This window comes from Chiloscyllium plagiosum, unplaced genomic scaffold (assembly GCF_037043375.1).
Source record: "Chiloscyllium plagiosum isolate Xiang-an unplaced genomic scaffold, Cpla_swu_hap1 HiC_scaffold_5, whole genome shotgun sequence".
In the NCBI taxonomy this organism is placed as follows: Eukaryota; Metazoa; Chordata; class Chondrichthyes; order Orectolobiformes; family Hemiscylliidae; genus Chiloscyllium; species Chiloscyllium plagiosum.
The window spans coordinates 117755342-117769151 of NW_028270143.1; the positions used below are offsets into that span (position 1 = coordinate 117755342).

The following is a 13810-nucleotide window of genomic DNA, read 5'->3' on the forward strand; positions in this document are numbered from 1 at the left end:
ATTCCAGCACACCCCTGACTTTTGTCTTATAGATTGTGGACAGACTTCGGGAGTTAAAAGATGGATTACCTAGCACAGAATATCCAGCCTTTGACCTACTTTCGATTTTGAAAAATTTGTGTTTAATTTATTCCTAATTTAGTGAATTTCAATCATGGACTTGTCATGGAGTCATAGATATGTATAGCATGGAAACAGACCCTTCGATCCAACTCGTCCGTGCCGACCAGATATCCTAAATTAATCTAGCCCCATTTTCTAGCATTTGGCCCGTATCCCTCCAAGCCCTTCCTATTCATAGACCAACCAGATGCCTTTTAAATGTTGTAATTGTAGCAGCCTTCACCACTTCCTCTGGCAGTTCATTCCATACATGCACCACCTTCTATGTGAAAAAGTTGCCCCGTAGGTCCCTTTTAAATTTTTCCCTCTCACCTTAAACCTATGCCCTTTAGTTTTGGACTCCCCCAACTTGGGAAAGGACCTTGATTGTTCACTCTATTCAGTCCCCTCATGATTTTATAAACCTCTATATGGTCACTCCTCATCCTCTGACGCTCCAGATAAAATTACCTCAGTCTATTGAGCCTCTTCTATAGCTCAAACCTTTCAACCTTGGCAACATCCTTGTAAATCCTTTCTGAACCCTTTCAAGCTTCACAACATCTTTCCTAAAGTAGGGAGATCAGAATTGAATGCAGTACTCCAAAAATGGCCTAACCAATGTTCTGAGCAGCTGCAACATGACCTCCCAACTCCTCTGCTCAATGCACTACCAAAAAAGCAAGCGTACCTAATGCCTTCTTCACTATCCTGTCTACCTGTGACTCTACTTTCAAGGAACTATGAACCTGCACTCCAGGCTCTCTTTTTTTGGCAACACTCCTCAGGATCTTACCATTAAGTGTCTAAGTCCTGCCCTGATTTTCCTTTCCAAAATATAGCACCTCACGTTTGTATATATTAAACTCCTTTCGGCATTCCTCGGCCATTGGTCCATCTGATCAAGGGCCCATTGTACTTTGAGGTAACCTTCTTTGTGGTTCTTTGACTTTTCTGCAACAATTAATAGTAATTTTTAAGAAACTACATATTATTTTTAAATGTTTTACTAACATCACATACTAATAGCATATCAACTCTTTTAAATGAAATCCAGATTCTTGACTGGGTTGAAATATATAATCACCAAACAGTAATTATATTTCTAGTACAGATAGGTTTCTGATCATTCTAAGGATGTTGATAATGGGTGATGGCAATGCCAATGCGAGATAATTAGATTTTACTTCATTAGGGATGCTCTTTGCCTGACATTTATAGGGCACAAATGCAACTTATAAGCCTTAACCTGGATTTTGTCAAGGTCTTGTTGCGTTTCAGGATGGATGGCTTTAGTCCATGCCAGACTTCAAGCCCAGATGATCTAAATGCAGTGTTACCATCCGTTAACTTACCTCAAACAAGTGGTCAATGTCTGTGAACATGTTTTCAATTTTGAGAGTCTATCAATTACTCTACTGCACTCAGACACTGCTAAAATCACATTATCCTGTCTTCCTCAACTTTTCTAGTATTTTATTCGTGCCCTTACTTGTGATTACAAAACCCAAGTATGTATCGAGTTGGTCAGCTATTTCTTTGTTGCCCTGATTCTGACGGTACCAAACCTACATTTAGCTTCACTATTCTTTTTCTGTTCACATTTTTCTGGAGGCATTTACAGTCAGTTTTTAATGTTCCATACAAGTTTATTCTCATACTCTGTTCACCCTTTTTTAAATCAATCTGTTTGTCCTCGTTTGCTGAATTCTAAATTATTCCCATTCTTAAGTGGCTCTGGCCAATTTGTTTGCCTTTTCCTTGGATCTAATGCTGTCTCTAATTTCTCTTATAAGCCATGGTTTGTCCACCTCTCTCATTTTACTTTTGTGCCAAACAAGAATAAACAATTGTCATAGTTCACCCATGCACTCTTTGAATGTTTACTATTGCCTTTCTACCATCGACCCTTTAAGTAAGAGAACATAGAAAAAGAACATCGAGCTCTTCCGTGATCCACTGTTCAATCTTGGTGACTGATCTGGACTCTTTCAGAATTTTTTTTTAATTCAAAAAATACTTTCATCAGAAAAAATCTCTTTGCATATATACATAGTCACAAATGCAGTTCAGTTTCTGCAGTATGTCAAGGAAACAAGCAAACATTTGAGTTTGTCTCTATCCAAATAAACTAAGGACATCTCTTACACATACAAGACTATATTTACATGCATTTAAGGCACTAGGAGGGTCCGATAACTGAACAGACCCCAGACGCCAAGCCTTAGTGCATCCTTCAGTACGCAATCCTGGACTTTGGAATGTATCAGTCTGCAACATTTGGTCAAGGTCATCTCCTTGTTGTGGAAGAGCAACAAGTTTCGGGCAGACCAAAGCATGTCTTTCCTTGAGTCGATGGTCCTCCAGGCACAGAGGATGTTTGTCTCAGAGTGCGTCTTGAGGGACCTGACTTAGAGTGCAGAGTCCCGTGTCATAGAGTTGCTCGGGATGAACCTTGACAGAAGCCACTGCATCTTTCTCCAGACTTGAAAGGCACATTCCAGAAGAGGAAGTGTGACAGTGTCAACCCCCTGCAGCTGTTTTGCGGGCTGTGACACAGACCAAATGGCCGTATATGAAGAATCCCACAGGGTAGTGCCCATCTCACCACCAGCCAAGCTATGTCTTGGTGCTTGTAGGAAAGTTCTGGTGATTAGGCATTCTGCCAAATGACTTTGAAAGTCTGCTCAGGGAACCACACGACAGGATCCACCCTCTTCTTTTCCCTCAGAGTTTCAAGGACGCTATGTGCTGACAACTTCCTGACAGTCCTGTAGTCAAAGGTGTTTTTCTTTTGCAAATTTCTCCATGAAAGACAAATGTAACAGAACAGTCTGACTATTTGGAGCATTTTGTGGCAACGAGGTCAGTCCCATCCTTCACAATGCAGGGTTCAGGTAGAACCTTTGTATGTAGTGACCCCGGAATGTTCCTCTGACTCCCCTCAGCCAGCCTCTGTTGAATTCTCTTTCTCCTGTTATCACTGGAGAAGTGGTCTTCCAGAACAAGGAGTGTTGCAGACTGGCACATTTCTAAGTCCAGGACTATGTGCTGACGGATGCACTAAAACGTGGCACAGTGCCGCCGAGGCGCAATGGGGAAAGACTGTGATGTTCCTACTGAAGTTAAATGGGGTTCTGTTCAGTTATCAGACACTCCTTGTGCCTCAAATGCATGTAAATATAGTGTTGTATGTGTAAGGGGTGTCCTTAACTTATTTGGATAGAACCAAACCCAAATGTATATTTGGTTCCTTCACATGCTATAGTACAAATACTGAACTGCATTTGTGACTTTGTATATATACAAAGAGATTTTTAATGAATAAAGTGTATCCACTGTTCAATTATGGCAACTGAGCCAACTACTCCCAGAATATCCTCAGTGACATCTCTCTACCGTCCTTTCTTAGATCTAATGTTCCCCAGCCTATCAGAGCCAAGTCATTCCTGCTATTTAGGTTCAGAAACCTAGTCTCATAATCAACTACATCACTCTCCATCTTGATCAGGAATTTTATCAGATTATGGTCCTCACACAACCAGATTGCCAATTATTCCTTTCTCATTACACAATACCCAGTCTAGATGGCCTCATATCTAATTGTTTCCTCAACATATTGGTCCAGAAAATCATCCCATATACACTCCAGGAATTTCCCCTCTACGAAATTGTTACTAATTTGCTTTCTTTTTTTTGCACATCCAGCTAATTATTCAACAATAATAGCCACGTTATCTAAACAGGTTGCATCACACCCTGTGACACATTTACCATACTCTTCCTAAAACCCTGTTTCTGATCATGAATGTTCCAGCCTATAAAATCAGACAATGGAGTTTGAAAATCAATATTCAATATTTTATCATTGTTATGACACCAGCACAAGGAGTCTGCAACCAGGTTAAAAGCATAGGTATAGGGCAGATATCAGGTCAGTGGAGGGAGCGTTCACATCTGATTTTTCCAAGGCAAAATTTGTATGAACACTTTGATAGGGGGACCTACAGAAGAACAATGGTGGATCGGCACAAAAAAGTACTTGGTGCATGGATGTCTACCAAAACCTTGAATCGATGTCAAGGAACATGGAGATTCCACTGCCAACTTGGTACAGGGCCATGCACAGGCCCCATTTTCTTTAGCATACAAACAAAGGTGAACTGTAGACATGTTTCTACACTCAACCATTACTCAGTGCCTAATGGAAACACATGCAACAGCCATCCAACATAAGGTTACAGAGTTATATAGCATGGAAACAGAAGATTTGGCCCAACTGATGTCCATGCTGAACATCATCCCAAACTAAACTAGTCCTACCTGCCAGCTCCTGCCCCATATCCCTCCAAAACATTCTTATTCATGTACTTATCCAACTGTCATTTAAACGTTGTAACTGTACCAATGTCCACCATTTCTTCACGAAAGTTCATTCCACATGCAATTCATCCTCTGTGTAAAAACAATTGCCCCTCACATCTTAGAACATAGAACATAGAAAAGTACAGCACAGAACAGGCCCTTAGGCCCACGATGTTGTGCCGAGGTTTAATCCTAATGTAAAATATAATAACTTAACCTACACACCCCTCAAACTCACTGCTATCCATGTGCATGTCCAGCAGTTGCTTAAATGTCCCTGATGACTCTGTTTCCACCACCACCGCTGGCAATGCATTCCATGCATTCACAAATCTCTGCGTAAAGAACCTACCTCTGACGTCTCCTCTACACCTTTCTCTTAATATCTTAAAACTATGACCCCTCGTACCAGTCAATCCTGCCCTGGGGAAACGTCTCTGGCTAAACCTCTTGTTTAAACCTCTCTGCTTTCACCTTAAAATGCGCCCCCTTGTCTTGAAATCCTCTATCCTAGGGAAAAGACAACTATCATTAACTCTATCAATACCTCTCAATATTTTATAAACTTCTATATTGTTGCCTCTCAACCTCCTATACTTCAGTGAAAAATGGCCCAGGTTGTCGAGCCTTCCTTTATAACTTAAACCTTTCATATCCGGCAACATCCTGGTAAATCTCTTCTGAATCTTCTCCAGCTTATTAATATCCTTCCTATAACTGGGGGAACAGAACTGGACACCGTATTCCAGAAGAGTCCTCACCAGTGTCCTACACAACCTCAACATAACTTCCCAACCCCTATGCTCAGAGGACTGAATAATGAAGGCAAGCATGCCAAATGACTTTTTAACCACTCCTTCAAATGTGACGCAAACTTTAAAGAATTATGCACCTGAACCCCTAGGTCCCTCTGTTCCACAACACTACCCAAGGTCCTACCTTTAATTTTGTTCCACAACACTAACCTTGTTTGTTGTACCTAAATGCAATATCTCACATTTATCCAGATTGAACTCCATCTGCCATTTTTCAGCCCATTGACTCATTTGATCAAGATCCGTTTGTAATCTTGGAAAACCCTCTTCACTGTCTGCTTTGCTAATTTTGGTGTCATCCACACACTTACTAACTGTACCTTCTATATTCTCATCCAAATCATTTATATAAATGACAAATAAAAGAGAGCCCAGAACCAATCCCTCTGGAATACTGCTGGTGACAGGCCTCCAGTATGAAAAGCAGTCTTCCACAACCACTTTCTGTCTTCTACCATTAAGCCAATTATATATCCATAGGCAACTCACCCTGAATCCCATGTGTGACTAAACCTTGTCAAAAACTTTACTAAAGTCCAAGTCAACAACATCTACTGCTCCGCCCTCATCAATATTTTTGGTAACTTCCTCAAAAAACTCAGTCAAGTTTGTGAGACATGATTTTCCTCGCGCAAAACCAGGCTGATTATCCCTAATCACCTTAGAGTTTTTGTGTCTCTAAATGTCCATAAAGCCTATCATTTATAATCACCTTCAACAATTTACCCATAACCAAAGTTAGAGTCACAGGTCTGTAGTTCTCTGCTTTCTCCTTAAAACCTTACTTAAACAAGGGTACAACAAAAGACACCCACCAGTCATCAGGGACCTCGCCTGTAGTTATTGATGATGCAAATATTTCTGCAAGGGGTCTCGTAATTTCCTCCCTTACTTCCCACAATATTCTGGGATACATTAGGTCAGGTCCTGGAGATTTATACACCTCTATATTCTCTAAGACCTCCTGAACTTCCTCTTCTGTAATGTAAACTGTTTTTAAAATATCAAAATGTGTTTCTTTCTCCACAATAAAATAATGATGCACAATATGAGATTGGAGATCAAAGCTGGGAACTTAATTTCAGAGCATGTTATCTTGCAAAATGACAGGGAGGAAAGAAAGCAAGTTGGGATTGCTTCATTAATACGATTTGGATTTAGTATGATAGCAAGAAATAATCTTGCAATGAAAGATGTAGAGCTCATATAGGTGGAACTAAGAAATCGGGGAAGAAAAACTGGTAGGTGTAGTCTTTGAGGGTGTATAAAAAGGCAGTATATTAAGCATGGTGACTTTAATCAACATGTAGTTTCATAAAATTGACAGAGGTAGCCAAAAGAAATCATAGACAGTTCCCAAGACAACATTTTATGGATCCAACCAGGGATCAGACTATTTTGGATCTGATAAGTTTAATTAGTGATTTCAGAGTAAAGATGCTAAGAAACAGTGGCAAACATTGTAGAATTTAACACTCAGTCTGAAAACAAACAATTTGGTCCAGAAACAACTGTGCTAAATGCAAATTAGAATAAATACAAAGGAATGATGACAGTTGGTGAGAGTGGATTGGGAAAGGAGTTTGTCTGAAAATGAGAAATGGTAGACATTTAAGAAAATAGTTCATAATTATACACCAAAGATACATTGCAGTGAGGAAGAAAGATTCTAAGAAGAGGATAAACGAACAATGTTTAACCAAGAAAGTTAACAATTGAATTAAATTAGATAAATAACATACACCATGGCAATGTTCAGTGGTACTTCTGAGGTTTGGAAAAGTTTTAAAAACCAAAATATACTCAAAAAAAAGAAAGGTGAAACTAAAATATGAATGAAAATAGGTAATATAAAATAAGACAGTAGGTGCTTCTTTTAATAGGAAGAGAGAAGGCAAAGTTATCATAGTTCTCTTAGAAAATGAAACTGAAAATAATAATGGGGAATCAGGAAATGACAGAGGGGTTGAATAAATACTTTGCATCAGTACAGAACATTATTTGAATAGTGAATAGCTGAGGAAGCTGCAGTAAACTGGGGTTTCAGGGTCTGAGTGCATGAATGCAAAGAGGCAAGCACGCAAGTTCAGCAGGTGTTAAGAAAGCAAGTAGAATGTTGGGCTTTACTTCAAACAGAATGGAATAATAAAGTAGAGAAACCTTACCAAAACAATACAAAGTACTTGTTCGGTCACAGTGATAATATTGTGAACAGTTTGGCTCCCTTATGTAAATAAAAATATTCCTTACGTTGGAGGTAATGCAGAGAAGGTTCACTAGGTTGATTCCAAGAATGGAACAGTTTCTTATGAAGATAGATTGATTAGCTGGTACTGTACTAATTGGAATGACGAAGAATGAGAGGTAACCTTATTGAAATGTGTAATGTTCTTAGGGCATTTGACATGGTAGTATTGGAATTATTGTTTCTCCTTATGGAACAATTGAGGACCAGAGGTTATGATCTCAGTATAAGGGGTTGTCTATTTAAGACAGAAATGAAGAGGGCCGTCTGGTCTCAGAGAATAGTGAATTTGTGAAATTCTTAACCACAGAGGGCTGTAAGAGGCTGAGTCAATAAGTATACTCAAGCTGATGTAGACAGATTTTTGATCAACGAGGGCTATGGGGTATAGGAAGGAAAATGGAGTTGAGAACTATTGAATAACCCACGATCTCATTGAGTAATAGAGCAGACTGAAAAGCCAAATGGCCTGCTTCTGCTATATTTTATAGTCGTATAAATAGCCATTTGATCTTAAATATTTGATGTTGATTATGGTTCCTTTCCTCTGTGTGTCATTCTTCTTGTTGACATTACTGGTGTTTGTGCAAGTGATCATTAGACCAATCCAGCAATTTAGATCATTGCCTTCTGTTCTGATCTGTTACCTTCTGTTCTATTTACATATGGTCACCTCTTGTCCTTTTCCAGCTCTCTTGTATCTATCAACCTGTGGGATAGCCAACCTGAGGTTAGCCAACAGCAGCAATGTTAATTCTAGTTTTCCAGTTCCAGTGGCATTCTGCCTGGTCTCCCAAATTCTGTCTTCTATCCAAGTAACTTGCTTAATCTAAAATATTGTAGTTTGTTTAGTTGACATTCAAGTTGAAGTAATCTACTTGCGAAGTCCAATTTTCAGACATATGTCCACCTTGCATAGTTTGAGGCTGCCACTCACTGAATCTGTCATAACTACATATATATTTAACTCAAACAAAGCTCTTTGTTTTAAGTTACTGTTTATTGAATTATTTCTATTTGTTCATGCTAATTTATTGTCATACATCTTGAAAATCGTCTTTTGTCCAAACCCACTAAAAATACAAGTAAGGGTTGTTAACTAGAAACAGTTGAATGTCATGTAGATAAATCCTTAGTTTGTTGTAGTTTTCACTTCTCAATTTTAGGTTTTTGAGTTTTCTTTGGCTGGTTGTGAGCGAAAAATATAATTTGGGACAAGTACTATGAAAACTGTTTGCAAATGATTAGATGTGAATTCTGTGGAAACTTACAGAAAGTATTTGGATGTCAACTAATCAATATGATTTAAAAAAACAAATTTGATGTGTCTGTAGTGCTGCCTGCGTTTTTTAAACAAGAGCTTCAGAATGAAGAAGCTGAAGAGGGTGGCACTGCCACTTTACGTTGTGAAATTGCGAAATGTGATGCTCCAGTAAAATGGAGAAAGGGATCACTGGTTCTTCATGAAAGTGACAAGTATGAAATGAAACAAGAAGGTTCCATCTGTGATTTGCTCATTCACAGTCTAAAACCAGAAGATGGTGGAGATTATACATGTTATTCTGGAGATCAACACACCACTGCCTCTTTAAGAGTAAAGGGTAGGCCAAAGCACATCATTCATTTCTCATTGTAATTAAATCCTCTCACATTTTCATCCTTACGTTGCAAGCATCATATTAATACCATCATGCTACTCACTCACTGCCGGTGTATTAGCAATCTGCTGTCATATTTGACTCTAAGTTGAGTTTCTAACCACATACTCACACCATCACTAAACCCACCTCTGCAATTTTATCTCCTCTCAACTCAAGCATTAACACAGATTTCAGCAGCAATGTTAATTCTAGTTTGCCAGTTCCAGTGGCATCCTGCCTGGTCTCCCACATTCTGTCTTCTGTAAAGTGAAAGACATTCAAAGTTCTATTGACTGCTGTAACTTGAACTATGTCCAACCCAGCATTTGCTGTCTGGCTCCTGGTCAAGCAATGTCTTAATTTTAAATTTCTCATTCTTGATTTCAAGCTCCTCACTTGTTCCACACAACCTACCAAGATATCTTTGCTCCTTTATTCTAGCCATTTGAGCATTCTCAATTTTAACAAGCCTATCATTCTAGTCATTTGAGCATTCTAAATTTTAACAAGCCTATCATTAATGACCAAGGTTTCAGTTGCCCATACCCTCAGCTCCAGAATGCCCACCCTACACCTCCCTGCCTCTCTACCTCACTTTACTTTAATATACTCCTTTCCAATCAATGTTTTAACCAGGTTTTTGGTTATCCAATCTAGAATCTTCTTACATAGCTTAATGTCATGTTTGTTTTATAGTGCTCTTAGGAAGTACCTTGTAATTTTTAGACACGTTAAAAGTACTTCAAAATGAAAGCTTATAGTTTGTGGAGGGGAGAGGGGGATGCAGAGATGAGGGCAGAGTCTTTATATATTTAAGACTGAGATAGATAGATGTTTGATCGGTAGGGGAATCAAGGATTACGAGGAAGGGCAAGAAAGTGGATCTGAAAAATAATCAGCCATGATCCTATCAAATGGTAGAGAAGGCATGAGGGGCCAAATGGCATACTCCTGTTCCTATTTTTTATGGTTTGAACTCTGGTATTTAGAATTTAATGTTATTTTAAGTTGTTGTATGTTGCTAAAATATTACTACCTAGATTGATAGAACATTTGGAAAACTAGTGTGAATTCAGAGTAGTGCCCTCCTTTCTCGACTGTTTATTCTGTTATAAAGACCTGAACCAATATTTAGCCAAGCTTTTTTCATTTGTAATGGGCAAGTAGCAAACAAAAATGTTGTTTTATGGAAAACATTTTGTAGGCTAGAAGCAGTCCAGAGATTTTTGGAGGGAACAAGGGAAGAAAGCCTCTTGGATCCCCTGAAAATTAAAAGCTTCATCGGGTACTGTTGGAGCAGCCAACAATTGACCACCAGTTAGACAGAACAGTGTTTGTTACAAATGGTCAGAGCATGCACCACCTTATTTACCTCAGAAAGGAAGAGAGAATAAAAATTGAAAAAACTTGAGAATGAGAGAGAGGATTACAAGAGGAAATAGGGCAAGTGAAAGATAGACAAGGAGAGAGAGAAGTAGTAGTATTAAGATGACAGGGAAAGGTAAGAGACACACATCCTCAGACTTAAAAGAATAGCAACAACAACTTGCATTCTGAAAAGTCCTGCAGATATGAATATTATTGTTTCACCTACTACCTAGGTATTATAAAAGACCTTATTTATAGTGTTTGATCCCTGTTCATTATCCATGATTCCAGCTTTCATGCTTTGTTTACCTTCCAAATCAATTTTGCTAGAAAAATCAATGGCTTTTCCCACCATGGAGCAAGTTTTGGAGATTTCTTTTTCTACTTACAAGCTGCCTATTTTATTGAAAGCAACATAAAATTATCAACTATCAAAAGCAAACTCAAAAATCACTGCTAAAATTCTTTTAAATATTGTCCAACTTTATTTTGTGCTGTATTTGGTATCCTTTGTGGTTCTTTTACAGTGTGCTAATTGCATTCATCACAATAGGTTTATTCTCCACACAAGCTTTCTCTCAGTTTTTCATCTAACTTCATTGACATATCCTTCTGTTTTATTTTCCTCATATGCTTGTCTGACTCCAATAGCTACACTGTTTGCTTGAAATATGGTTTTGAGTTCTGCATTTTAAATATTCTCTGGGTAACAGGGAAATCTGGAATGGTGATGACCAAGTGGTATTATCATTTGATTATTAATCCAGAGACCTAGATAATCCCCTGGGGATCCATGTTGGAATCCTGCTGTGACTGATGGTGGAATTTGAATTCAATGCATTATCTGGAAGTAAGAGTCATGGTGACCATGAAGTTGATGTTGATTGTCGGAAAAGGCCACCTAGTTCTCCAATGTACTTTAGAGAAGGAAAATGCTGCCCTTACCTGTTCTGGCCTATATATTACTCCAGACCCGCAGCAATATGGTTGGCTCTTAACTGACCTCTGGGTATTAGGGATAGGGAATAAATGCTGGTCTCACAAGCAATGCCCAAATCCCATGAATGAATAAAAAACATTTCCTCTATTAGCAAGTTTTGAGAAGATTTGTAGCTCAGGTTAAGGTTCTGGGTGTAGGTTTGCTTGCTGAGCTGGATGGTTCCTTTTCAGACGTTTCATCACCATACTAGGTAGCATCTTCAGTGAGCCTCCGGATGAAGCAGCACCGGTGTTTCCTGCGCCTGTTTCTATGTTCGGATTTCCTTGGGTTGGTGATGTCATTTCCTGTGATGACGTCATTTCCTATTGTGGTGCCATTTCCTGTTCTTTTTCTCTGGGGGTGGTATATGGGATCCAAGTCAATGTGTTTGTTGATAGAGTTCTGGTTGGATGGCCATGCTTCTAGTTGTCATGCGTGTCTCTATTTTGCTTGTCCTAGAATGGTTGTGTTGTCCTTCCTTATCTGTATGTAAGGATACTAGTGAGAGAGGGTCATGTCGTTTTGTGGCTAGTTGATGTTCATGTATCCTGGTGGCTAGTTTTCTTCCTGTTTGTCTAATGTAGTGTTTGTTGCAGTCCTTGCATGGTATTTTGTAAATGACATTATTTTGCTTGTTGTCTGTATAGAGTCTTTCAAGTTCATCAGCTGCTGTTTTAGTGTGTTGGTGGGTTTGTGGGCTACCATGATGCCTAGAGATCTGAGTGGTCTGGCAGTCATTTCCAAGATGTCTTTGATGTAGGGGAGAGTGGCTAGGGTTTCTGGACGCGTTTTGACTGCTTTTTTTGGGTTTGTTGCTGAGAAATCGGTGGACTGTGTTCATTGGATACCCATTCCTTTTGAAAGACCCTATACAGACAACAAGCAAAACTAATGTCATTTACAAAATACCGTGCAAGAACTGTAACAAACACTACATTGGACAAACAGGCAGAAAACTAGCCACCAGGATACATGAACATCAACTAGCCACAAAGCGACATGACCCTCTCTCACTAGTACCCTTACATACAGATAAGGAAAGGCACCACTTCGACTAGGACAACACATCTATCCTAGGACAAGCCAAACAGCGACACGCACGAGAATTGCTAGAAGCATGGCATTCCAACCAAACTCTATCAACAAACACATTGACTTGGATCCCACATACCACCTCCTAAGAAAATGAACAGTAAATGGCTTCACGATAGGAAATGACGTCACCACAGGAAATGATATCACCAACCCAAGGAAATCCAAACATACAAATAGAAAGCAAGAAACACCAGCGGTGCTTCAACCTTAGGTTCACTGAAGATGTTACCTAGTATGGTGATGAAACGTCTGAAAAGGAACCTTCCAGCTCAGCGAGCAAACCTACATCCACATTTCCTTTATTTTCCTGAAGTTCAACTCCACGTTTAAAATGCCCCTAATTTGGTGTATTATTGTAGCTGATTATTTTCTTTCATAAATGCAAAGAAATAAACACTATTACTGAAGAGTTAGACAGTAGTATATACGGTTATCAAATACAAAGGTATTGCTGTGCCTGATTGTAATTAAAACGATGCACATTTGGTTTAGTATTAGTGAGGATTTTGATTAACTTCTATGGATAATGGAATCTGGTAACGGCAGAATGTTTATTCTAGGGAACATATTGATTCAGAATTGTAACAATTATATTTCAACTGAACTCCATAATTATGAATTAATTTGCTATTTCCTTATAGCGATGCCTGTACTTTTCAAAAAAGGACTTCAGAATGTTGAAGCAGAAGAGGATAGTACTGCTACTCTACACTGTGAAGTTACGAAACCTAATGCCTTAGTTAAATGGAGGAAAGGATCAGTAGTAATTCAATCCAGTGACAAGTACAAACTAAAGCAAGAAGATTCAAGTATTAAGCTGCTTATTCAAAAACTGAAGCTAGAAGATGCTGGTGAATATACCTGTGACTCTGGAGATCATCAGACCACTGCATCATTAACAGTAAAAGGTATGGAAAGAAAATCTAAATGATTGTTGATTTACATCAAACATTGTACCCATGAAGCTGATCATCATTTCTATCTTAAATTCAAAAGATCATTCCCCCAAGTATTTTGTGCTTATGTAGAGGTATTAGTATGAAGAGTTTTGTTAAAAATATTCTGTGAGTTGTATGTCTGTGATATTTTTGGAGTCCCTTCAACTAACCATTTTATCAAAGCCTATGTTACTTCGGTCAGTCACTGAATTATAAACTACAGGTCATTCTGCTGTTACGTGTGTTTCGTTAACGCAAGATCG

The 13810-nt window shown here is 38.8% G+C and overlaps 1 protein-coding gene across 4 annotated transcripts in view; it reads left to right on the plus strand.

The window, feature by feature from the left end:
• The window catches only part of obscnb (obscurin, cytoskeletal calmodulin and titin-interacting RhoGEF b), a 799195-nt gene that overhangs the window by 395323 nt on the left and 390062 nt on the right, over nt 1-13810 (plus strand). For all 4 annotated transcript variants that reach the window (XR_015757277.1, XM_087987576.1, XM_087987577.1 and 1 more), the window contains exons 44-45: nt 8862-9128; nt 13251-13517. Coding sequence is in view for 3 of the 4 variants with exons in the window: in XM_087987576.1 (XP_087843702.1) it covers nt 8862-9128; nt 13251-13517 (534 nt within the window). In the remaining variant the exon portion in view is untranslated. The remainder of the gene's footprint in view (nt 1-8861; nt 9129-13250; nt 13518-13810) is intronic.